The following is a 27,458-nucleotide window of genomic DNA, read 5'->3' as shown; positions in this document are numbered from 1 at the left end:
TGGAACTACTATAGGAACTCCTTGTGACTGACTCATTTGTTTTAGAGTTTGAGTTGATGACCATTGACAAGTAGCTTGAACTGTATAGGATCAATAATAGATAACTAGACCGCTCCACTTGGAAACACAACAACAATTTCATATGGTCCTAACCAATGAGTTTGAAAATTTCCTGGATTATGTTGATACTTGGAATCATAAAGAAGTGCCCAATCCCCCACAACAAACATTTTACCCTTGATAAACTTATCATGCCACTATTTTCGTTGATGTTGGATGAGTTCTGTGTTATTCAATGTAGATTTGTGCCATTCATCAAGGCCATTTAAACTCAAAATTTGGTCCTATTATGCAATAGTAAGATCCATACCAAGCTCCAGAGTAGTTCTTAATATCTTATATTCAAACTCCACAAGCATGACAATTGACCTACCATAGACTAGCTCAAAAGTAGTGAAACTTGTTGTAGATTCCTAGGTGGTTCTATAAGCCCAAAGAGATTCAAGAAGGCATGTGGCCCAATCCTTCCTATGGAGTGTTGGTTTTAGAATGGTCTTGACATTCGAGTGTCAACACACTTAACCAATTCCACCATATATGCCAAGTACACTATGTATGCAAAGTAAGTTATAGTAGTTGCTGAGTCAGAATCTTGACAAGAACCGAGCGACTTCAGGTGCCAAGCAAGTAATAGATGCTGAGTAAGACAAAGTGTAGTATGTGCCAAGCAATTCAAGAATATTCATGTGTCGAGCAACACAGAGTGTAATAAGTGTCGAGAAAACCAAAAATATAACATGTGTCAAGCAATACAAGAACATTCATGTGCCAAGCATTAGCAATATAATATGTGCCAAGTAACACAGAATCAACATAATAGTTTGTGCCTTCACAAACTAAGATGTAAACCATTTTTGGAGATGACTTAGAGAGATTTTGAAGGAGAAAAAGGATAAGGATGAATCATTTACATTCCCTATGTGTTCTGCATGTAGCCAATCAGAAAAATGGAGAAGGCATGCAACCAATGAGAAAAATAAAAGGTATGAGTGGGAATTTGAGATTCCATGTGGATCATAGATCCATACCTAACCCTGAGTTTTCACAATATTTAAAAGGAGATCAAAAACTCCATTAGGAATATGGATGAGAATAGTGTATGGGGAGATTATAGCAGAATTTCAATGTGAAGAAGGAAAGACTTAGATGAATAAAGCAACATTTTCATATCTAGTTGATCAGAATAGAACAGGGGATACATACAGAGATTAGATCAAGCAAGGATCAGAACAGGAAGAGAAGATCTAGTACCTGAACCCAGTAATTGAAGATTTCATTCTATCAAGTCAAATGTTCTAATACTTTCTTATCATTGTATTAGATGCTAAAATCCTATATTGATAGGTTAGTTTAACAGCTAGGTGGGAAAACCTTTGGAGAAGGTGATTGAAAATCCTATGTATTAGGTGGGTTTAATAACCTATTGTAAATCGTTTAATAGGGTGACACTTCATGTAAAGTGTTTGTAAATCCTCTAACCAGGTCACTATTAACCCAGTGTGAAGCCTTTAATAGGGCAGACCATCAGAAGTGGTTGAACATATTGCTGCAGTAATTTTTGTGGGTGTCATCCCCACCCCAGTTTTACCTTCTTATTCCTGGAGGGTTTCTGGGTTACCAAATCTCTTGTGTTATGTGTTGATGCATACTTTCATTTCATGTTTGCTTATATGTTTGCATGCATGTATATTACTTTCAGTTATATGTTAATGAGAGTTTAAAAGGATAAGAACTAGTTGTGATTCAACCCCTCTCTCAGAAGTATTCTTCCCATTTGAATATTCCAACAATCGGTATCAGAGCACAGGTTCTCACCAGGAGACGCATAATAGCTTGGAGAAAAAGATCAGAAGATGGAAGTCTTCAAACTTGGGAAGATTATTGACAATCAAGTGATTGATGCGCATCTAGCTCTACACATAGTAGAGGAAGCCAGAGAGGAACTGAGAAAATCCTTGAAAAGAAGAAAGGAGATAGCCATAGCTGAAAATGACATACACTACAAGGAGATTGACACAACACAAGTGTTTGCCAATGGAGATTCCAAGGAATTTGATGTAGCAATAGCATAACTAATGGAGAAAAATAGAGCACAAGCTAAAGAAATTAGATTACTCAAGCTTGAACAAGAATCACAAGCCATAATGTTTTGTGAAGTGACTGAACAAAAGAAAAGAGCTATTGAAGACAAGGCCATGATAGAAGATGACAAGAGAAATCTCACCAATAGGCTGGATGAGAAGACAATGGAGTTTGAAAAAATCTCAAACATGCAACTACACACCTTAAGCCAGATGATGAATGTTCATCATGAGCTAAACATTAAGGACATTGAAATCCCCACCTTGAAGATGTAGAATGAACAATTGCAAAATGAATTGAAGAGAGAAAAGGAGATAGCAAAAAGCTACAACAAACCCAATGAGGCTATCAAGTACTTTGAACAATTACTGAAATCACCAAGGGCTAGTAATGATACTTTAGGACTTGGTTACACCAACATTGAACAAGGAGAATCATCCAAGGCTGCAGCAGAAAGGATCAACAAAGGTAAGAACACCAAACCCACTTGTCATTTTTGTAATAAAAAGGGGCACACTACTAATGTTTGCAGAAGTAGAAAGACCAATCAGTAGGACACATCCAAAAACAAAGGTTATTGTCACAAGTGTAACATGCAAGGACACTCAACACAAGACTGTAGAACCAAGATCATGAGGACACCAAGATTTGAAGGTCACTACTACAATTGCAAAAAAATGGACATAGAGCTTTTGAGTGCAAATCAAAGCCTTTGTGGACACCTAATTAGCCTACAAGAAGAAACAACTATGCACACCACTACAATTGGGATTACAATATTAGGAAAAGTTGTCACTACTATCATGAATATGGTCATGTTCCTCAAAACTACATAAGAACATGCTTCAAGGGAAATTATAGTAGGTGGTTAAGCCAAACCACATGTTTTAGTTTCTTGAAGACAAGACATGTCAGCAAGAATTTCCCAACAAAGGCCAAGGCACCCAAGCTAGAAGTCAACAAGGGTAAAGAAAAAGTTGATGTGGAACACATCAGGGTAGAAATGAAAAATACATGGCAAAGAAGAGATGGATCAAGTACATCCAATGTATAGATCACTTCACCTAAGAGGTCAAGTGATCACACTTCATCCAATTAAGCATAAGACAGGTACATGGGGTTGATATATATAAAGATGTACCATACATCAACCCAAAAGAATAAAGAAGTACTGTCAAGAAGGAATCTACATGAGAAAAGATGTCTAGTTAAAAATTGAAAATTTTGTAGAAGATGCCGAGCCACCCTTGGATGCCAAGTGAAACTCTAGTATATGTTGAGTTGAAAAGTCTAGTTGATGTTGAGTAAATAGAAAACAGCGGATGTCGAGTGTATAGCTGTAAGCACTATTCAATAAATGCTAGGTTTTGAGCCTAATAAAGTTGAAAATCACTTATTTTCAAGCCATTCAAACATAGAGAAAAAATGAGAAGAGTGAAGAGGCGATCAAAAAGTAATTTAGCAGTGATTTCCACCAATCTCAATAGCAATTCAACCTAAACTCTTCAATTCAAAGGTATTTCATCAAGTGCCGAGCTACGCAATATTTGAAAGTTTATTTAAATATTAAACCCTAGTTTGGTCAATATGGCATCTGGGTCTAAAATCACAAAGAGAAAGGATAGTCATGAAGTCCAACTTGTCAGTAATGAGTTTAAGCAACTAGAATTCAAACCCATTCCTGAGGTCGCGTATAAAAATGACCTAGTTGGTGCTTTGTCAGTCATTCTAGACAAAGTAGTAATGGTCCAAGATGTCTGGAAATGTTATAACTGTAAGATTGGAGCCATAGGTGACCTAGAAATTTTCAGTGCCTTTGATAAGTTGTGTGACAAGGGTATATTGAAGGACAAGTTTCAAATTGTTGAGAAGAAGGGTTTAACTAAAGCCTTAGTTTTCCCCATTGTATTTAAGACTGAATGAATTCATATAGTGTTGAGCCGAATTCATGATGGATCATTTTGGTTAGAAATAGGTCCAGTGAAGATCACAAAGAAAATTGTTCATAGGGTTACTAGATTCCCAACCCTAGAATGGCCTAAGACCTTGAGAAGTGAAAAAAAGGAGGCCATAGAGAAAAACACTGGTGCCAAATGGAACAACAAGGGAATGACCATTGATACCATCAATCATCCCCTACTTGATTTCGTTGTCAGAGTCATATCTCATAAATTCTATCAATCAAGAAAATTAGATAGTGTGCCATGTATAGCAGTAGATGTTGCATACAAACTTGTGAAGAAGGATCACATTTATGATCTAGCAAAGCTCATGCTACAACAAATCAATGAAAATTCAGGAGCCATAAGGAAATCTAAAGGAGCTCAATGCAAATTTGGATCAGTGTTGGTCTGCATATTTTTCTATGTCATGAAAGAATTTCCATCAATTAGAAAGGTAAAATGGGATCCAAACAAGACAATTGTTACACAAGTCAATGAATTTATTGAACAAATAGGAGACAATTTTGATGCTCAAATGACAAGCTACTTTGAGGACTTCAAGAAGTCCATGAAACAAAGGATGAGAATACCAGTATCACTAGTTGAGCAGCATGTAAATAACATTTTTTTCTTGGTTGAACTAGACTACACCTACATTGAAGCCATGGTACCTAGAGTAAGATGGCTTAGGCCACTTGGATATGAGCTTGATGTAGACCAAGCTTCAGTTGCAATCACTGCTTTACTTGCAAAAGAGATTGACAAGGATGCTCCTCATTTTGGCACTTATGATATTGTCAAATCTAGGGTGGTAACATATTTGAAGACAACCTCTATAGTGAAGAACAAAGATAAAATGGTAAGAAAGATAAAGAAGCAATTTGGGGCAAGTATTGAAGGTGAAGCAGGTGAAGAAGAAGTAGAAGAAGTAGAAGGTGATAGTGAGGAAGAAGGTGAGCAAGGGCAAGAGCTAGAAGAATTTACACAGGGCCTAAGAGAGGACAATGAAGAAGGTGCTGAGGAAGAATAAGTTGAGGAAGCACCCACTAAAGCCTAAGCCACCAAAAGGAAAGCCAAAACTCAGCCTGCATCCCAACCCAAGGCAAAGAAGGGAACAAAGCCCATTGAGGTCAAAACAAAGAAGCCTACTACAAGGGCTACCACCAAGGCTGCAACTCAAAAGGCAAAAGATGAAGCCAAAGAGAAGAAGAAAGCCATAATGTAGATTCATGAAGAACCAAGGAAGAGAAGGAAATATGTTGCCCAGCCGAACTTAGATGAAGAAAGAACAGAATCAGATGACAATAGCTAGTTTAGAGTGGTAAGTCATCCCTCCAAGTTTTCCATTGACAAGTTATGTGTAAATATTAGAAAAGAAAACTTTAATGGTTTAAAGACTATAGACTTTAATAAGCTCAATAAAGAACAACAAAATAAAATAGAGGAATTAGTGTATGCAATGACAGCCGAGTACAAACACACACCTCTAGAGTTAGATATTATAATGCCCAAGGAGCTATACAAGATAGTTGAAGATAAGTGGAATTTTTGTTTACAAATAGAAAAGGAGATAAGAGAATCAACCCTAGCTAGAGTGTTGCCAGACATAATGAAAGGTCAAATAGCTAAGGAAAATAAAAGGCATAATAGCAAAATTTCTCCTAAAAATAGAGCATTTTGCATCCTCCAAAATAAGATAGAGGATGTTGTAAATAAATCCACAAAATTGTGGAAGTCAATATAGAAGAAAATTGATGATGTATTTGATGAGGAATATAAGGTAGAGGGTAGCTCAAAGAGAAAAGAAGCAAAAGAGACAACAAAGAAAGTGGAGGAGAAGAAAAGAGAAGAGGAGAAGAAAGATGAAGAGGAGAAGAAAGGTGAGGAAGGCAGAGAAGAAGAGGAAGTAAATAAGGAGGAAGATAAAGAGAATATAGCTAAAGGAGAAGAAATTAGCCCTCCTCATGCCACCATCACACCTGCAGAGATCATAAAAATAAATGATGTTATTGACACTTCATGTCAAAACATCAATCCTTTAACTACAGAGGATCTCTCAAAGATCCTTGATCAATCTACACAATAAGCTCACCAATGTACAAACCCAGTGTTGATCAACATTGATGAGTTAAACAAGGTAGTAGAAAATCCAAAAGAAATCAAGGTGAAAACATAAGAACCACCTTCAATCTTTGATGCTACTAAACTCCTACTACTTCCACCACCATCTCCAGCAAAAGCAGTAAGTGATGCACTTCAGATGCCGAGTGCAACAACAAGGGAAGATACAGGAAAACAATTATAGTCAACAAGTTCACCCCCAAAAATTCTTAGTGATAAAGGGAAATTAGAAGAAAAGAAGGAAGAAACAAGAGATGAGGAGCAAGTTACAATATAGACATTGGTTGAATTACCAAAAATTGGTACTCCCACTTAGACTCTTCAGAAGCCGAGCACTGATATGATATCAATACAAATTCAAACTCTAGGCTTGAGCTCTAGAAAGGTAGCCAGGATACTTCACTATGGAGATCATGAACTTGATGAAGAGATCATCATTCCCTCCTATGAATCTAGCACCCTCACCATAGAAAAGATAAATGAAATACAAGGTGCACTAGATAGGAGAAAGAGACAAGAAGTATTGAGAAGCGAATACAAGTAGCAAGCATTGAATGAGATAAAGGAAATCTTCATGGATGCCTTCAACTTGTAGTCACCAGATAAAACAAGGCCTATAGTAGAACAACTATCAGATATAGTTGATTAGGTGATTGATGCAAACCATGATACAAACATAAAATTAATGGAATGGTCAGAAAGAAAATTCTAGGGCAAAGTAAATGAGAAAATATCAAATGATATAGCATTAACACAAGTTGAATTGACTAAGAAACTAGAAAGAGAGAAAATTGTACTTGGGAACACTTTCTCATTGTACAACAAACTGTGTGATTTTTCAAACTTTACACAAGAGACTGGCCAAAAAATAATGAGCTTGGAAAGAAATCTAAAGATTTCTAGCATGCAACTTCCAACAAATCCAGCTCAGAGTGAGAAGCATTTTGCACAAATGCTTCACACACAAAGGGAATTAGCTATACGAATAATAGAGGAGGCAAACATAAAGGCAAAATTGATGCAAATCTAGTCCTCCATAACCCCACACTTAGAGGTCCTCCACAAGGAGCAAGCATACGTAGAAACAATCCTAAAGAAAGATCCAAATCTTTCTACCCTAGATGGACTTGTACACCTTGCTACAGAGATTTCCATCTAGCACGAGTCACTGGACATTGCATTGGAAAATTGGCATGTAGCTCTGAAGATACTCCTAGAGGTAAATAGTGCATTTTTGGCTAAGTATGGTATTACTACTTAGAACCCTTTGACATCAATGTCAAAAAGGTGGAGATATATACATTAGGGGGAGATATATGAAGATATATGGAGAATACCAAATTTTGATAATTTTGATTACATTCTTTTATTTTGAGAATAAAGTGGAAAGTCTGTAGATAGCCAAAAAGGGGGAGACAAGTAATAAGACAAAAGTGAGGGGGAGATGCAAAATTTTGACAAGCATGTGGAAAAGAGATTTGAAACAGGAAACTTATACAGATCAGATACAGTATACAAGCACAGGGAATAGGAATAGGAATAGGACAAAGGATAGAGAGAATCAGGCACATCAGCACAGAATTTTAGTTTCAAGAATGGATTAGGCATAATCAACTCAGAGGGAGTCATAAGGTATATTGTTGCTCATAAAATTTTGAACAATTTTTTTGAAATTTTGCATGGATTTTGAGCAAGAATAAAGAATGAACTCAATAAGATCAGTTCATTAATGCATAGTTAAGTTTTTTTGACACTCATGTCAAAGGGGGAGTTTTTTGGTTTTAGAATGGTCTTGACATTCAAGTGTCAACACACTTAACCAAGTCCACCATATATGTCGAGTACATTATGTATGCTGAGTAAGTTATAGTAGTTGTCGAGTCAGAATCTTAATAGGTGTCGAGTGACTTTAGGTGCTGAGAAAGTAATAGATGCCGAGCAAGACAGAACATAGTATGTGTTGAGCAATTTAGGAATATTCATGTGCCGAGCAACACAAAGTGTAATAAGTGCTGAGAAAACCAAAAATGTAACATTTGTCGAGCAATACAAGAACATTCATGTGTCGAGCATCAACAATATAATATGTGTCAAGTAACACAAAATCAACATAATAGTTTGTGCCTTCACAAACTAAGATGTAAACCATTTTTGGAGCCGACTTAGAGAGATTTTGAAGGAGAAAAAGGATAAGGATATATCATTTACATTCCCTATGCAATCCGCATGCAGCCAATCAGAAAAATAGAGAAGGCATGCAACCAATGAGAAAAATACAAGGTATGAGTGGGAATTTGAGATTCAATGTGGATCGTAAATCCATACCTAACCCTAAGTTTTCACAATCTTTAAAAGGAGGTCGAAAACTCCATTAGGAATATGGATGAGAACAGTGTATGGGGAGATTATAGCAGAATTTCAGTGTAAAGAAGGAAAGACTTAGAGGAAGAGAGCAACATTTTCATATCTAGTTGATTAGAATAGAACAAGGGATACATACAGAGATTAGATCAAGCAAGTATCAGAATAGGAAGAGCAGATCTACTACTTGAACCTAGCAATTGAAGATTGCACTCTATCAGGTCAAATGTTCTAATACTTTCTTATCATTGTATTAGATGTTGAAATCCTATATTGATAGATTAGTTTAATAGCTAGGTGGGAAAACCTTTGGAGAAGGTGATTGAAAATCCTATGTATTAGGTGGGTTTAACAACCTATTGTAAATCCTTTAACAAGGTGATACTTCATGTAAAGTGTTTGTAAATCCTCTAACTAGGTCACTATTAACATAGTGTAAAGCCTTTAACAAGGAAGGCCTTTAATAGGGCAAACCATCAGAAGTGGTTGAACATATTGTTGCAGTAATTTTTATGGGTGTCATCCTCACTTTAGTTTTACCTTCTTATTCCTAGAGGGTTTCTAGGTTACCAAATCTCTTGTGTTATGTGTTGTTGCATACGTTCATTTCATGTTTGCTTATATGTTTACATGCTTGTACATTACTTTCAGTTATGTGTTAATGAGAGTTTAAAAGGATAAAAATTAGTTACTTCTAATTCACCCCTTCCCCCTCAAAAGTACTCTTCCCATTTGAATATTCCAATATGGGATGCTACTATCTTGGTAAGAATGGCTTCTAGCTCCCTGTTGGTAACTTCTACTTGGCCATTAGCTTGCAGATGGTAGGGTGATGATTTACCATGTCAAATGGTATATTCCTCCACTAAGTAGTTGTTAGATTAGATATGAATTGAGGTACTTGATCAGATGTCAACTCCCTAGGGACACCAAACCATGTAAAGATAGATTTATATAAGAACTTGGCAACATTGTTATCCCTTGGATGTTTCAGGGGTTTGGTCTCTACCCACTTAGTTACATAATTAGTGCAAACTAAAACATAGGATTTACCTTGTGAAGAGGGTTCAATAGGACCTACAAAGTCAATCCCCCATTAAGGGTGCAATGACTATCTAAGGCTGCAAGGGAATTTCATCTAATTTAGTGGGTTGCCCCATGTGTTGACACTTATCACATTTCTTAGTGTACCGAGTTTCATCCTTGTGTAAGCTTGGCCAATAGTACCCGATAGTTGATATTTTAAAGGTGGTCTGCTTGGTTGCAAAATGACCTTGACAGGGCCCATCATGGCATTCCGTTAAGATATCATATGTTTCATCTTCCCTTACACACCTATGCATGACTTGATTAGGACCAATATAAAACATAAATCTAGAAATCCAATAATAGTTAATGCTCTTTTCAACTTGTAACTTCCTTTCTTTAGTAGAGAAGTGAACTGGTGTATTTCCTATGGTTAGGTAATTCAAAATATCTACATACCATGATTTTTTTGCTATCAATAGGAAAATATATTCATTTGGAAAATTATCATCAATGGTTGTAGGATCATCAGAGACATGCAATTGAGAGAGAAAGTTAACTACCACATTGGCCTTCACGGGCTTATCTACTATTGTGATATCAAATTCCTACATAAGTAGCAACTAGATAGCCAATATTCCTGATATTGCAGGCTTATTCATCAAATACTTTATAGCAGAGTGGTCAGTATGAACAAATATTTCATATCCAATAATATAGTGTTTGAATTTATTTAGTGCATAGATAATTGCAATCAGCTCCTTTTCAGTGACTATGTAGTTAAACTTTGTACCTTGCAAATTTTTACTAATGAAATAAATAACATGTTGAACTAAGTCTACCTTCTGGCCTAGCATGACACCTATGGCATAGTCTGAGGCATCTATATGAATGTGAAAAGGCAATCCCCAATTGGGCCCTCTCAAAACTTTTGTTGTGGTGAGAACCTCTTTAAGCTGCAAGATTGATGTAGTACACTCAAAGTCCCAGGCAAATTAAAAATCCTTTTTATAATGATTATATAGTATTTTTATAATAATAATAATATATAATAGTATTTCTTAAAAGATTTTATAATATTTGAATGAATAAAATTAATTTGTAAAATATAATTTTAAAAATACAATATTAAAAATCTTAAAATGTATCAAATTATCATGTTTTACAACTGAGTTAAAATGATATAAATCTCATTTCTAAAAATACAACTCTTAAAAACTATCATGTTTTACAATTCATGAAATCCAGCCTAAGTTAAAAAGATTCATCCAATCAAATAATAGAAAAGTATTTTATAAAAATTATTAAGTTAAAAATCTTGCATCTAACTATGCACAATTTATAATTAGATTTAAAAATGATAAATTCAAACTACTTGAAAGGAAAAGACTTAAGCATGAAATGCAAAAAGTATCACAACAATACTTTTCCTACGACAAGTACTAATAATAACAAGAGCTCTATTTATGCTTGAGTCATGCAAACTTTAGGTTTCCATGGAGACCACCCAGATTTCAGCTTGATAAGCATGAAGGGCATAAGGAGATCCAGAGAGGTGAACATTAGCATATGGATGATGGCTTAATCCATCAAAAGGATGCTATGCCCCCCAAGTTTAGGAAGATGGGAGGTATAGGGAGATGGATCAGAAAGGATGTCAACAAGTAGCTAAAAGTAGTCTACTTAACTAAGGACTCCGCAATGACACTTAAAAACAAGGTGATCAATATTCGAATTGATTTGGAGGAACAAAAATCCACAATATCTCTCTTGAGAGAAAGGGATTTATTTATGAAATGGGGAGAGGATGACCATCTTTGGCCAAGATGAAACAATGGATCACAAATACCTAGGGATCGCAAATGACGATCAAGACCTTGACTAACAATTTCTTTTCAATCATTATGTAGTTCAAACTAGAGAAAATAAGGGTTATGTTTAATGGTCCATTTCTAATCGACGAAGTGGGGTTCTTCATTAATGACCAGGTGCCTAATTTCAACCCTAAACAAGAAAATGTGGAGGAAGTGCTAATTTGGATAAGGTTGTACAATCTTCCTCATGAGTACTAGAACAAGGAGATTTTCAAATTGATAGGGGATAGACTGGGTTCTTTTATTAAAGTAGATGAAGCCATTGAACAAAAAGATTTTAGTCAGTATGCTAGGATTTGTATTATGTGGAAACCTCATCCTCTGCTCCCTCATGCTATTGAGATTAGAATGGTTGAGGGTTATTGGTGGCAAGAGATAGAGATTGAGGAAGCTATCAACCGATGTAAACTATGCAAGATTTGGGGTCACACAGAGCAATATTTCAAAGTCAACAAAAAAGGTAAGGAACCGGTGGAGCAAGGGCCTTTGGAGTCAAGAATGGACCTAGGCCTTTCAGGTACAACAGTCAAAGAACCTATTCGAGATGAAGTGGCAACTAAGCTCCTATCAAATCATGGCCTAAGTATCGATACGACTTGCCTTATGATAGAGGGAGGTGTTGCCAATGAGGAAATGTTGGAACCAAATCTTATAGGTACAAATTTTTTTACTTTGGATGGTCAGGAGGTTGTTAGGGAGCAAGTTCTAAAGGCTATGCAGGAGGATTCTTCAAGGTTTGTGGAGGCAAGAATGGAAGAAAACAAAGATTTGGACAACCAAGAAGGAGAGAAAGGGACTAATTTGACTGCTTTACACAAACTTTCTAAGGACCTGAAGGCCTTAGAGGTTGAGGATGGGATCAACACACTCTCTTCACCCACAAAAAGGGGGGTCTCTTATCTTGGAGGAATTTTGGAGATTGAGGAATGGTTGGGAGATGGAGACTCGATGGAAGAGGAAGGCCTGGGCAATGTAGAGCCATGTACAATTTCATGGACCAAATCATGTAAGGCTAATAAGTAGCCAGGAGGGTCCCAAAAAAAAGGGAGGAAAAACAACTTGGAATTATTAGCTAATATAGGGAATATGCGAAGTCAAACCTGCTTGAGATCCAGGAGGGACATTATCTCTCCTAGGAGACTATGAAATTCATTATGTGGAATGTCAAGGGATGTAATGATCCTAACAAAAGATGCATGATCAAGTGATCCCTTAATCAAGCAAAAGCAGACATTGTATGCATTCAGGAAACAAAGATGGAAGTAGAGGAGGCAGAAAAGGTTTTTGGAGTCAAACAAAAATGGTTTGGGTTCTTTGTTGAGGCAATTGGAGCTTTGGGAGGCTTGGGTATACTCTGGAATCCAAGACTTCTCAAGGGATACCCCCTGGTGAAGTCCAGATTGTGGAAAGCTTTTAGGTTCTCTTCACAAACCATTAACTTTTCAAGGGTTTTGATCCATGTGTATGGGCCCACTAAAATGGAAGACAAAAAGGTTGTTTGAGGGGAGATTTCTACTTTTTGTGCCTCTCTAGGCAATGATCTCAAGGTAATTGCAAGTGATTTTAATGCCACTTTGACTGCAGTAGATAAAAAGGGAGGGGTTCGCTCTCTAGGTTCTATATAGGAAGACTTTCATCTTTTTGTACAGAACAATATGCTATGGGAAGTACCTACTAAAGGTGGACATTACACATGGACAAATAGAAGGAAAGACTTCTCTCACATTGTTAAAATACTAGATAGAATCTTCCTATTAGGAGAATGGCAGATGTTACTGGTAGTCTTTGAAGGAAGAATTTTGGAATTATTAGGCTTTGACCATTATCTGGTTTCAATGGTGGTACAAAATGATGGCATACCAATTAGGTGCCTTTTCAAACTTGAATTAATGTGGTTTAGAGAGGAAGGTTTTTTTTGATAAAGTGCTCCACTAGTGGGCCAGTGCTCTGCCAATTGAAGGTAATGCGACCTATAGATTTTTCTCAAAGCTTAAACATCTCAACGCCATGCTCAAGGAGTGGAACAAGAATCATTTTGGGAATATCTTTCAGAAGAGGGTAAGTATTGAAGTTGACCTTGTGACTTTAAATAGCAAAGTGTTGAGTGTAGGGATGGACAATGTTGATTATAGAACAAAGTAGGATCTTTTGGGTGAGTACCAAGAAGTTTTAAAAAGAGAGGAAATCTTGTTTAAGGAAAAATCAAGGGAGAATTGGCTGAAAGCTAGAGATAGAAACACTCAATTTTTTCATAGCTTGATGAAGACCATGCAAAGTGTTAATCAGATACTATCCATTGAGAATCAATAGGGAGTTCTTTTGGAGGATATGGACAACATTAACAAGGAGGTTGCAAACTTTTTTGAGGAGTTGTGGAGGGAGGATCAGGTGGATAGGGGTAGGGCACAAGAGTGGATTTTGAATGTCATCCCATGATCTATTTCTGAAGAAGATAACAAAATGATTATGGAACCAATCAAAATGAATGAATTGAAAGCTATGGTTTTTGGGCTAGGAGGTGAGAAGGCTCCAGGTCCAGATAGTTTACAAGCCTTTTTCTATCAAAAATGTTGGGATATTTTGAAGGATGAATTGTTGGAAGTTGTGGAGGAATCAAGAAACGCAGGTTTCAATTTGCAAGATTTCAACAATACACTAATTACTCTTATTCCTAAGAAAACACATCCATCTAGGTTTGAGGAATTTTGGCCTATTTCGCTTTGTAACATAGTTTATAAAATAATTACAAAAATTGCTGCAAATAGGTTAAAGTTTTTGTTAGATTCTATTATTTCCCCAGAGAAAAGTGGCTTCACCCTAAATGGAAGCATTATGGATGGTATCATAGTTGCCCATGAGGCAATCCATTTGGCAAAGAAAAGTAAGGAAAGAAAAGAGATACTCAAATTAGACATTAGGAAAGCTTATGATAGGGTCAATAGGGGTATTCTTTTGAAAGTCTTATAGAGGTTTGACTTTGAAGACAACTAGTTGAATTGGATCAAGAGTATGATCTCAAATTTAGAGCTTCAGTACTACTGAATGGAAGCCCACAAGGTTTCTTTAGAACCAACAAAGGAATTTTGTAGGGAGATTCGCTATCAACTTTCTTGTCTATTATCTTGGTGGAAGCCCTGAGAAGATCTATTACGAGGAAAAGGGCCCAAGGATCGTGGAAGGACATTTTGATCAGCTAGGGAATAGAGGCATCCACTCACTCTCAGTTGGCTGATGACACTTGTTTCTTTGGGGTTGCATCCATGGAAAATTCTAAATGTATGAAATAGGTTCTAATTGAATACAACATGGCTTCAGGGCAATCCGTCAATTGAGAGAAATCAAAAAATTATTTTTTCAATATTGAAGTGGTGTCCTAGAGGGCAATCGTAGAGTTTTCCAGAGTTAGAATTGGCACATTACTAGGGAGATTTTTAGACACACCTCTCTTTGGTGGGGCAAGAAAATGACACATGTGGGATAAGTTGATTGAAGACTGCAGGAAAAAGATGGAGAGCTGGAAAGGACAATGGTTAACTTTGGCAGGATGAATCACAATGATAAGAGTAGTATATTCAGCTGTATCGATCTACTTTATGGTTTGCTTTCAAATCCCTAATAAAATTATTCTTTCAATTGCATGAAGCATGTGAAAATTCCTTTGGAATGGGGCCAAGGAAGGTGAAAGGGTCCCTCTCATGGCTTGGTCAAAGATTTGTAGACTAAGAGGGGAAGGGGGGGGGGGGGGGGGGGGGGGGGGGGGGCTTAAGGATTGGTCTTTCCTTAACTTGGCTCTTGGAGCCAAACTAGTCTAGTAGATCTATAGTGTAGGTAACCAAAGATGGGTCAAGATCCTCTGAGCTAAATATCTTGATAGTATGGAAGATAATTGCATCTTAACAATGGAAGATCCCCCATGGGGCTTGGCTATGTAGAATTTTCTGATGGATTGCAAATTTATAATCATAGACTACCTTGTTGGATACGATTAATTAATTGTGTGTTGTCTTTGATGTTACACAAATGTCATAATCTTTATCAGTCAGTATATGTCGAGCTCACTTGGGCAGTGAAGACAATTCTCAGTGTCTACCGAGCATTCTTGTGTTTGCCTAGTTTAGAAGGCAATGTCTACCGAGTCCACTCGAGCGTCGAAGGAAAGTTGGATGGAAGTAGTGCTAACCGAGCTCACTCGATTACCAAAGGATTTTCATAAGTTTGCAGTGTTAATTGAGCTTCTGTTGGTTAACGGAGGAAATTATTACAGAGTTAGTTTCTACCAAGAAGGGTCAACTAATGAAGGATTTTTGTATTTTGTTGTATTAAGCTTAATTGACTTATCTATTGATTCCAGCTGACTAAGGTGATGAATATTTATTATTGTAAGTTGTATTTGAGCCGACTTGACAAAGTGGAAGGTATAAGGTCAAGTTGTGATTTCAAAGTGTGTGAACAAGTGTGCAAGTAACAAGTGGAAGTGAATGTATGAATTATGGTGATGTGATTGAAGATCTATTGATGAGCAGAGGAAGCGAATTGGAAGGATAAGAAGAACGTCCTTATGGTGCAACAAAGCCATATTCGATCAGGAAGGATCAAGCACAAGCCAAAATAGAGATCTAAAATTAGCAAATTGGTTATAGTCAAATCAGGTCATCTCATTGTTACTCTCTAACCATTATAGCAATGATCTAAATCTCTTAACAGAGTTGGCTTAATAGTTATTTGCAAATCCTCTAACAAGGTGACAATTCCATTGAATTGTTCTCAAGACCTCTAACCGGGCTACTCCTAATAGGGTGATTAAATCCTTTAATAGGGTTACACCTAACATTGTGTTTTGTAACATTTAATAGGGTTAGCTCCTAATAGGGCTCACTTCAAAAGTGTGAAAATCAATAACTAGTTGTTATTAGTGGTTTTTCCCAAATTGGGTTTCCTCGTTAATTCCTAGTGTCAAATGTGTTCATGCTATTTTCTTTATGTATTTGCAACTAAGTTAAAGTAATGGTAATCACATATAACATCTAATGGTTTATATGTTAATCACTTACTGAGCCAATTCAGTTATTACCAAGTTATAGCATTTTGTGTGTTTACGAAGCTTCAACAGTATTCAATTATCTGTTTGCATTTTGTACTGACATCTAAGGGATCTAGGATTTATTTTTGTAGTAACTGATTCACCCCTCCCCTCTTAGTTACTCCTCTTATATTTCCAACATGCCTGACATGGAAAATTGGGGATGAGAACCAGGTAGATTTTTGGAGGGATTCCTAGGATGGAGGCCTTCAACTAGAGAAGTTGAGAGTCTCAAAGTTGCTGGTAGATACTACTAGGCAGTAGTGGGGGCACAAAGTGGAAAATTTCATTGAGATTCTGTCCAATGGAAAAGTTACATAAGGAAAATGGAAAGAGTTGTCAGTATTAAATTTGAATCCAACAAACAAACTTAACTTTCAACAGATTTTCAAGGAAAGAAATTTAGTTCTTTCTATAGAGACCCACTGAGTTGCAGTGGCTATAAGAGTGGTAAATATACTGTCAAATCAGGATATCAGATCCTTGAAGGCTATCATAATCATATACTATGGGTACAAATTTTGTGATGGGATAACACATGCCTTCCTAAGGCAGGAGCCTTCACATGATTGGTAGGTAATTGAAAGATTCTCCCAAGAGAGAGATTGCAAAAAATGGGCTTCCAAGGTCCTTTCAGATGCCTTCTGTATAAAAATGAGGAAGAAACTGTAGACCATCTTTTTCTCCAGTGTAGTTTTGCATATAAGGCTTGGGACATGGTAAAATACAAATTGGGGTGGGCAAGTCCATTATCACCCACTTTACTAGGATGGCTAGAAGCCTAGCCAACAAAGAAGAAAAAACAAATGTTAAGGTCAACATAGAGAATCATTATGTTCATAACCTTATGGGAGCTCTAGAAAGAGAGGAATAAAAGGACCTTTTAGGATAAGGAAGAAGTTTGGCTGAGGTTTGGTTAAAGGCTCAAAAGGGAAATTGTAGAGGAAATATCCTATGTATCATCAACACATAATACCCTACACTCAATATACACTAGGCATGATGCTCACTTATAATTTGGCTTCCCAACTATCAAGCATTGGTGCTTCCATGGGCATGTTGGGGCTAATCCAATCTCAAATAGGGAGAAGGTGTTATCGATACCTCTAGAGGAGGGATGGGTTAAGATTAATTTTGATGAGGCAACAAGGGGAAACCCAGGTATGTCAAGGTGTGAATGTGTGGCAAGAGACCATAAGGAAACATACTTGCATTCATGGCCAAATGATTGCAGGATGGTACAAATAACAATGTAGAATGTTTTACTGCCAGGGAAGCTTTGGGACTCAAAGCAAAAATTGGATGTAAACGTATACATTTAGAAGGAGAATCAAAAATCATTATCAATGGAATTAAAGAGGAAAGATGGAGGCATGAAATTTGGATCAAAGTATATGACAAATCAAGGAGATGTTTCTGGACTTTGACAATTTTAAAGTTTCACATTGCTTCCGGGAAGAGTGGCAGATCGGCTAGCCAATTTAGGTGCCAATTCAACATTGGGGCCTTAATATGAAAATTTTGAGGACTTCCATCACCTTGGAGATTAGATAAAGAGAGCAATTTTTTTTGACCATTAGATTTAATAATTCACCCATGATACTTCAATTTAGAGCCTAAAAGGAATGGCATCATGATTTTGACTTACAATGACATTAATCATCCCACAGTAAGAAGAGATCTCCACGTTACCAATGTATCCCTCATGCATGTCAAAGGGGTGTTTGGCTTGCTTTGGTACTTTGTTCCAGAGAGTTTCGAGGCATTTATATCCAGGTTGAAGATAGGGAAAGTTCATTTTGATTTTCTCTGTGTCAGAAATGGAGGCGAATTTTTCTCTTGGCTCGGATTCTCAAAAACAGACTTATGAAGGCCAAATTTCCATGCGGTGCCTAAAACATATCTTTGTTATCGATGACCCAAGCTTTTTGAAAGGTGTTCAACAGTTATTAGGGCTACATTATGTGGCAACTTTTTGGAAGAGGAGGTCAAATTTGGATGTGTCATCACTATTTGTAGTGCTTGCGTTGATGGTGGGGGGATCAAAAGAAGAGGTTCTCTGGGTCGTGGTTGCAAGCATGGACAAGCAATGGCTTCTAGGACTAGATGACATTATTGAGCAAGCTATTTTGGGTGTTGGAATTGAAATGGGCACTGATTGGTGGAGGGGACTCTTCTATTCAACCACTGGTGGTGTGGCCTTCTTTAAATTTGCAAGGTGTTCATATCCCAAAGAAAATTAGGGTTGGAAAATGACCATGGAATACTTGATTGAGTACATGTGGGTGATGAAGGAGGAGGAGCAAGGCTTCATGACGACCATGTTGAGGAAGAGCATGATAGCCCCTAGACAACAACCTCGCCATTAGCTTGCAAATAAATTTCATTTGCATGAGGGCGTGTCCACAATAGAGGGAATATGGATAGATGCCTCTCTACTTCTTGATGAGGGGAAAGGTAGTGGAAAGTACTGCAAGATGAGTCGGGGTTCTCGATGAAGGATGACTGCTTAACCCTAACTTTTACTCATGAGGAAGTGACAAACTGGTTCAAGAAGTAGCTAATAGCGAAGGTGGTGGTGGCCTTTTTTGTTTTAAAGATCAGTTTAATGTATGGGTGGGTGGTTTGTACCATCCAAGTGTTAATACTCTATTTTTTGTTTATCTAATGGTATTTGTAAGGTCAGGGAAAGGGTAGTTTAAACTATAAGGCTCTTAGCCATATTGTCAAAATGTTCTCTCTTTATCAATATCAATACAAACAAATATTACCTATAAAAAAAAGATTAAAATAAAATATATTATGATTTTTTAATGTAAAAATAATATTTTATAATATAAAAATTAAAATTGACAATATGTTTATCTAGCAATCTATCAGATCAATTTATACATGCAAATAGATGTTTACATATGTGACTGTCAGACATTTTAAGAGTTTAAAAAGTAATCATATTAATATAATTTAGTTTTAAACTAAATTTTAATCATTTTGAATATAAAATCTATTTTTAAATTCTTTGTCTATATTTCCTCATTTATAACATTTCTAGTTATTGCAATAATTATAATATCTCAAAAATAAATAGATGTCAAGACCTTGTTTGAAGCCTCCATTTGGGCACATGCACTGAGGGTAGTGGCAAAGGACTTTTCTTTGTACCTATCCTTTGCTTGTACATGTGTTAGTTGCCTTTGCATGAGAGTTTCTAAAGAATTTGTGAACCTTTATTTTCTTATGATTAACAAAGGTGTAGACTAGAGAATATCAAGCCTCGATGGGCATTTTCTCTTCAACAGTAGGGAAGGGGACTTTTTATGCAAGGCCTTTTCACCCTTGTCAAAATCCACACATCTAAGATAAACTCTAAATGTAAGATTTCCACCATAATCTCCTCTACTGCAATCATCATTCTCTCCATCTCAGTCGTCATCTTGTGAACAAACTTTGTCCAAGTGATTTCTCCCAGCACCAAAAATTGGAAGTGTCATTATGTTTTTGTGATTCTTTGCATCTTCTTCAACTTTTGGCATTCAAGACTTGCGGGGAAGGAGTGAGAAGTAGTTTATGCTTTAGTAGCCACCATTATTCCTAGCAGCTTATTCCATTTGTTAAGCAATTTGTTAGTCATTTGACAAGTTTTATGTTTTTCCAGACATTTTTGACATCCCTATTGTATGATATTGAGTTGAGAGTGGTGAGATTTGACTCGAAATCCTTCCCATGGTGCCCCTAGTGGTTGCTTGAAATTGAGTCAATGAAGTGCATATAGACATATTGTGTGTATTCCAATAGATCTTTTCCGTTCTGCTCCATTATAGAGGAGGCATACATACACCGATCTGCCCACCATTATAGAGGAGAAGAAAGCTTGATGCACATACAACTACATACTCCACAGATGGTGAATTTTTGTATTTGATCCCTATGTTCTCTAATGCTCTATTTTTTTATGTGTAGATTATATTCGCTTAATGTCTTCCCCAATAGTGGTAGTCCAATGGTTGCAATCAAAAAAATAGTAGAGACAATAAACATTCGAGACAATTGGATAGGACGAGATCCATGTTTGTCAGCTGATTATTCATCAACAAGGATTACCTTATTACACAAGAGCTAGAGAATGGTAGTTTAAAATGGGAAGTATTAGGGTGCCAGTCTCTCAGTATATTAAACATGGCTATGGAAGTTTTGTTGGAGGCCTCCATTTCGTTTCTTAACCATGCCATTGCATATGAGGCACTTGGATGCTACCAGGATGCAATTCGAGACTACAAGTCAGCAATTGTATTTCATCGTTGTAGAGGAGATGCAAGTTTGTAGATTTGAAAATTATTTCATAGTGCTTCGAATAACATTGTAGGGATGTTGAGAAGTTTCTAGAATTTAATTTATGTAATTTTTGGTATGGATAAATAAATTTTACCCTTGGGTAAATAGCGACCAACCAATAAAAAATTAGAAATTAATATTTAAAAATTAATTTAAAAATAAACCATTTGAAAACCTTAGCAATAGAGTCATTTTGATTATTAAAATTAATAGTGGACTACAACTAGAAACATTAGTTGTGCCACATAGTGGCTTTGTACTTGCCAAATAACAATACATTAGTTTTAAAAGTTTTAACAATAGATAATTAAATTGAAAAGGTTATATAAGTCTTATAGTGTATAATTGATCTTGCTAATGCAACTATATTAATGAAATATAATGAAGATATATATATATATATATATATATATATATATATATATATATATAATAAATGATTTATCTAAAGTTGTATTAATTTATTATTTATCAAAAAATTATTTTTAATATTAGACTTTGGAATATAGATAATATTGTAGATTACATTAAAAGATAAAATATTTAAATATTTATTGTGTTTGTACTATTGAGTTAAATAAAAGAGTATTTTACTAATTCATTTTTAAAAAGTTACATTAAAATTGATTAATTTTTATATTAATGTTATTTATTTATTGTACTTGCCGTAGGCAAATACTATTGCATTTAGTTGTTTGAACTATTCAATTAACATGAACCAATCAAAATGTATTATTTCTTTCATTTTAAAAATGATTATAGTTTTTATAAGTTATAATTTATAATTTTAATTTTATTAAATAAAAATATTATTTATTTCAAATGTGATTGGTTCACACAAATTTGTGTTATAAGGACGCTTTTCTCGGACAATCTCCATAATGCATTTTTTTTTGCCTGAATTTTAGTGCATTTTAACATTTATAATTATTTATATTTTAATGATTGTTTTGGTGTGTTGAAAATATTTATGACATTTAAATAACTCACATAAATTGTATACTTCCAAATTTCCCTCTATTTGTTATATAAAATTTGAGTCCTTATAATATAAATATAAATATGCAAAATTAAATACAAATTTTAACATTTAGACTTTATTTTAATATTTGTAATTTTTAAATTAATATATTAATTTTAATGTTGCTTAAGTTGAAGTTATTAAAATTGGAAGTATATTAATATTATTATAAATAAAAGTGGAGCGTAAATTAATATCAATATTTTTAATTTATTTTTAAGTATATTAATATTATTATAAATAAAAGTGGAGCGTAAATTCTTTAGTTAATTATTTAGTTAAAAGAAATTATATTACTATTACCATATACTTTTATCTATGAACTTATAAACTTAGTTGTGTCTCGTCTAATTTTTTTATTCATTTCTTATTAGTACTTGCCGATAGGCTAAGTACTATTTTGTCATTTGTTGGATTACTCACGTTAACTTGTTATTAAATTACCTTTATTCTACCAATAAAAAATTATTTCATTCTATATTTTTTCTATAAATATTATGTTTACGAAGAAATACTTAACTTTACAATTTATATATATTAATTTTCTAGCTTTTTATTGGATGAATGGATTAGAGTCTTATATGGGAATTTGTGAATTTGGGGAAGTATTTTTTAATAGAATATTTGTATTGTTTCTCTTATTTCTAATTTTTAGTACATTGAAATAATTTTTTTAATAAATATTTTAATCATTTACTTTAATTATTTATTAGAACTCTTAGGTGAGTGTTATTCCCTCCAATTCTTCAACTTTTGTTTCAAAGATTTATAATATTTTATTATATTAAATTTTTTAATATTATTGTTAAATATTTTATATTGTATTTATTTTATTCATCCACTACTAATATTTGTTGAATAGTTCTTTCAATTATCATTATTTAAATTTTAATATTATATTATAAAAATTTCAAAAAAAATATTATAAAACAAAATTGAATAATTTTTTTTCAAATTATGTAGCATAGTACACAAAAAGTATTGTTTCAATTATTATATTTAATAATATATTGTTAAAATATTAAAATTATTATTAACTTATTTCTTGTATTATAACGTGTCAATCTTATGTGAATTAATATGTTGGTTACAAAAATTGATGCTTCTTAATTTGAACAATTTACCACAACAACATGATTGTACAAAATCAATTATATATAAAATATATTTGAAAAATATTGAACATGATTATTAAAAATTATGAAAGTACACATTGATACATATAATAAATTTACAACTAAATTTAAATTAAAATTAAAACTAATTAAGTACTAAACCACTATGTGACACTTATTACTATTGCTTGACACAATTAGGAATGCTAAAAAAGCCATCTATTTCTTGGTTCTAATGCTTGACATAATTAAATATGATAGTTAATTTATTTCTATTACTAATCTTACATCTCTATTTATATTACAAATTACTAATCTTACATCTATATTTATATTACAATTTACCATAACAACATAGTGGCATTTGTTATAATCTATAAACTAAAATCTTACCATTAAAATTGCAATATGGAGAAAATGGCTCCTATAACACGATTGGCTAAAATTAAGCAAGTACAATAAGTTTCGGCTAAAATTCAGCAAGTAAATGGAATATTCATTTCAATATGTGCTCCACAAGTAATAAAGAAATAAAGGTCTTTGTTATGGAGAAATTCTACAAGAGAAATTGGGGAAGCGAGATTGGGAGGAAGAAACTATATTATATAAATGAGTTCAACCCCACTTGTGATCAACTCGAAAAAGTGTACATAGGAGCCAACATTTCTTGGAGAGCTAAAATTCTTATTGCTCAGCTGAGAACCAACTCTCACCAACTTCGTTGTGAGACCGGGCGTTGGAAGAGGCCAAAGGAGGCTTGGGAAGAGAGAATTTGCAGATTTTGCAATTCTGGGAAAGTGGAAACTGAACAGCACTTTATTCTAGAATGTGAGGCCTACAAGGATAGCAGGGATAAGTTTGCGGATACTATATGTGACAGTTCTTGGCATAACCTGTTCAACGAAGAGTACATTGAGCAATTGGGGGGGCTCATCATTAGTCTACACAAGAGGCGAACAACGCTACTTAAGTCTGCTTGAGTTGTCTTGCTGTCCCATAGGCTATTTTTGACCTCGTGGACGTTAAAATTTTATCTATCTATCTACAATAAGTTTCTTAATCAAGATCGTGATATAACTAACATAATAGAAATAGAATAATTTTATCTGTTGATTGCTTAGACCGCTAAGGCTTCTAGATATCTTTAAAATTCATCCATGCATTCATTTTCTTTCTCTTCCATATCGTCTGTTGCTTCTTGTACTCATTTGAAAAAAACTACGCATACATTCTTATCCCCACAAAGGAGCCATTAATTATTTTTCTTTCAATAAGTGAAGCAATCCTCATGTCTGAAAATGATGGAATAAAAGAAAGCCACCAGTTTCATCGCCGCCCAATTTGTCAATATCCATCAATCTTTTGGAACACTTTCTCACAATTTGCTCATTTTGAAATTTGAATTGCCGCATCAATGCCAATGTCGATAGCAGTCTCGTTCTGCTCACCTCTTCATGTCAATAGTAGTCACCATCATATTATTTCTCATTCATCTTCACATAAAATTGCTTCTCATTACCTTTATTCAGTCACACACGCCAAAGAGCTAAGATGGTCTCCACCAACAATACTTATACGCATGAAATCCTCCACCAGGCTTCGTGCAGCGTCTACAGACAACAATGTCGAGGATAACAAGGTATGCATGTAGAGAACACAAATCAACAGAACTGTATGGCGCTCAATTGGTTTCTTAGGATAGCTTAGAAATGATGAACTAAAAATTGCTATTTGGACTAGCAGCCTTTCAGGACTAACTCTCCACTTTCAAGTCATATTCCCTAAATTTGTCTGGAATAAATGCAATGTTGGTGGATTTCTTTAGGGCTGGTTCCCCAACCCAGCCTATAACTCCACGTGAATTCAAGCTATCAATATTCCAAGCAATCCAAGAGTGTAAAATTGTCTCCATGAAGTGATAAGTCAAGTTTATACAAAGTTGATGCAGGGTATCCACGTGCCTTAGGCGAAATTTAAATTGAGAATTCAAACTCCACTAACTTGGTGCGTTAGAAATTTAAAAGGCCGTGTTGAAGGGAATACTTTTGTAAATAATAGTCTGAGCAGTTACGTATGGGAGATGGGGAGAACTTTAATAATTTATTTCTAGTGCCTTTATGAGGTTGGGGATTTTGGGGGAGGTTGATGTGTGGCAGCAGTTTTGGGTGGCCTTTTAAAAAAGTTTCTGGTGTGCATATTATTCTAAGAAAAGGGAAAAGAGGATCATTTTAGGGAGATAATTTTGTATTCATTCTTGCTGTTGTTGATCAGTTGTTACGGATTTCTGAGTTTAATGTACCATTGTCTTTTGGTGAAGTTAAATGAGAAACACATTGTTTTCCTAGTCTGATTTTATATCCGCTTCATAGCATTTTCTGTTATTTTTTTGTATAGAGGTTTTGTGTTTAATCTGGCACTGCATCCATAGGTGTCTGTAGATAAGGCGAGAATGATAGATGTTGTAAAAACCCTTGCCGGTTATAGCTTAAACAGACACCAATTTACTCCACTAGCCAGTTGTTGACATTTCGTCAAACACTTTGCGTGCAAAGACTTTATCTGTTGTTCTTTGTTTCAATTTGTATTGTGTTGAATTCATATGCTGCAAATAATGTTTGGAATAGTTCTAATGATGCAAAATTGATTGGTAAGGTAATAGAGACAATATGCTACTTTATTTACAACTTTCTCATGCATATAACTGAAATGAGTTTCACAACGAATTGACAAATTGTCAAACATTTCTCATGCATTCTAGGAAAATCAAATAACCATCTAGAGCCAAGGGCATTTTGACAAACATTTGGCATGCAATGTTCACTATACTAGCGCTTGCGCCAGAAAGAGGTGCAAGGTTAAGCTGATAGGAACACAATAATTTATTATATAAACATGTCTTAGACAGTATTAATTATATAAACAGTCTTATACAATATTAATAAAGATAAACATGTCTTATATAATATTAATTATATAAACATGTCTTATACAATATTAATAAAGATTAACCGAAATATAAAAATATTACAAGATGTAGATGATTTTTACTGGTGGTAGATTTATAATAAAAATAGTAGAAGACAAGTTAATGTACTGAACAATTATTATGTTTTCTTATGATTTATAATTAATCATACAACCTGTCATATACAATATTCACAAAAAGTTGAAAATTAACTGTATTTAATCCTTGCAAAAGAAAAATATGATTTGTTAAAATGGAGAGATCATGGTTCTGAAATTTGGGTAGACAATAAGGTGTAGAAAAATAAGAGCAGATTTTTTCAAACATGACAGTTTTTTAGTTTTTAATTGCTATACACATAGGCAAGGGAAATCAAGATCAAAACAAGGCATACATAATTCTAAAAATGGATAGCATTTGATTTAACCAGAGCTTCCTGTTAGTTCATGATCCATTCATATTAAATGTTAAAATTTCTAGGTAAGGAGGAATATGTCAAGATTTTTTTGAACAGCTGGTATACATCCTGCAGTATATTAAATCGAGCATATCCTATAACCAGCTTGGTTTTTGCATATATACTCATTTTGTACCTTATTATTTAGTTCACATATTTTTTGTTTTAATCTGCCAGAAATAATAGAGAACCAAGTAAAGAAACAGATTTATTAATTTGAGAATAGTGTCTCAGGGAACACTAATTGGAATCCAATAGCAAGTGAAAATATCTAGATTAATGAAGCGCAATAAGAAGCTATGCATATTTGTACTTGGAGGGTGAATGCAACTTACTCTGTAATAGGCATTCCACTGTGGAATAGGGAACTGAAAACCCATAACTATGGTATGCATAAATTGATGGCGATTCCCTTTCGAAGCTTCAACCTATGTTGGTTTAGGTGGGATAGATAGAGGTTTTAGGCCTGCTGGTCCAGCTTTTAAGTGCTTGTTCAACCAAAATTTGTTTTTTCATTTCTGATTTCAGGCAGGCACCCCTCAAAGACCACTTCTAAAGTGACTCTGCTGGTTGTGCCACACAAGATTGGCTTGAAAGTGGTCTGCGGATGGTTTCAGAAGAGATCAGAGAGAGTAGTTCGAAAGGAAATGACTTCCTTTAAAGCATTTGAAAGACACCTTCCAATTACATGCTTGGTTGTGGCTGCTTCACGTGCCATCTGCATGCCGAGTTGTCACTGCTCCACATTATTTCTCTGGCGGTGCCTGGCGGTCCTGTCTACTGTTTTGATTTTATTATCTGTAACACCAACCAATTCGCGATGCCCGCAAAATGACTTTTTTCTGAGTGCGTGAGACTTTTCCGGTACGGGTTGCCCCGATGTAAAAGCCTATCGGCTAATGAGTCTTTTTACAAGTAATTACAATGTCAACACCCAAGCTCAAGATCACTGCATTTAATACATCACCAAATAGATCAGAATTTACAATGAATGGAAAGAACCCGTAGTCTCCTAACAATG

The 27,458-nt window shown here is 34.9% G+C and overlaps 1 protein-coding gene across 12 annotated transcripts in view; it reads left to right on the top strand.

Annotated features, from left to right (window-relative positions):
• The first annotated feature begins 24,122 nt into the window (after positions 1 to 24,122).
• LOC149576021 (uncharacterized) overlaps positions 24,123 to 27,458 on the top strand; it is a 311,989-nt gene continuing 308,653 nt past the window's right edge. For 9 of the 12 annotated variants that reach the window (XM_089816147.1, XM_089816146.1, XM_089816144.1 and 6 more), the window contains exon 1: positions 24,127 to 24,654. In XM_089816147.1, the coding sequence (XP_089672273.1) occupies positions 24,430 to 24,654 (225 nt within the window). In that variant the 5' untranslated portion in view covers positions 24,127 to 24,429. Of the gene's footprint in view, positions 24,655 to 27,458 lie in introns of all 12 variants that reach the window. The other 3 variants (XM_089816148.1, XM_089816139.1, XM_089816150.1) reach the window with 2 other exon arrangements.

Source organism: Cupressus sempervirens, chromosome 1 (assembly GCF_028749045.1).
Source record: "Cupressus sempervirens isolate cs-2001-9-10 chromosome 1, ASM2874904v1, whole genome shotgun sequence".
NCBI classification, from domain to species: Eukaryota; Viridiplantae; Streptophyta; class Pinopsida; order Cupressales; family Cupressaceae; genus Cupressus; species Cupressus sempervirens.
This window is presented reverse-complemented; position numbering and strand designations above follow the sequence as displayed.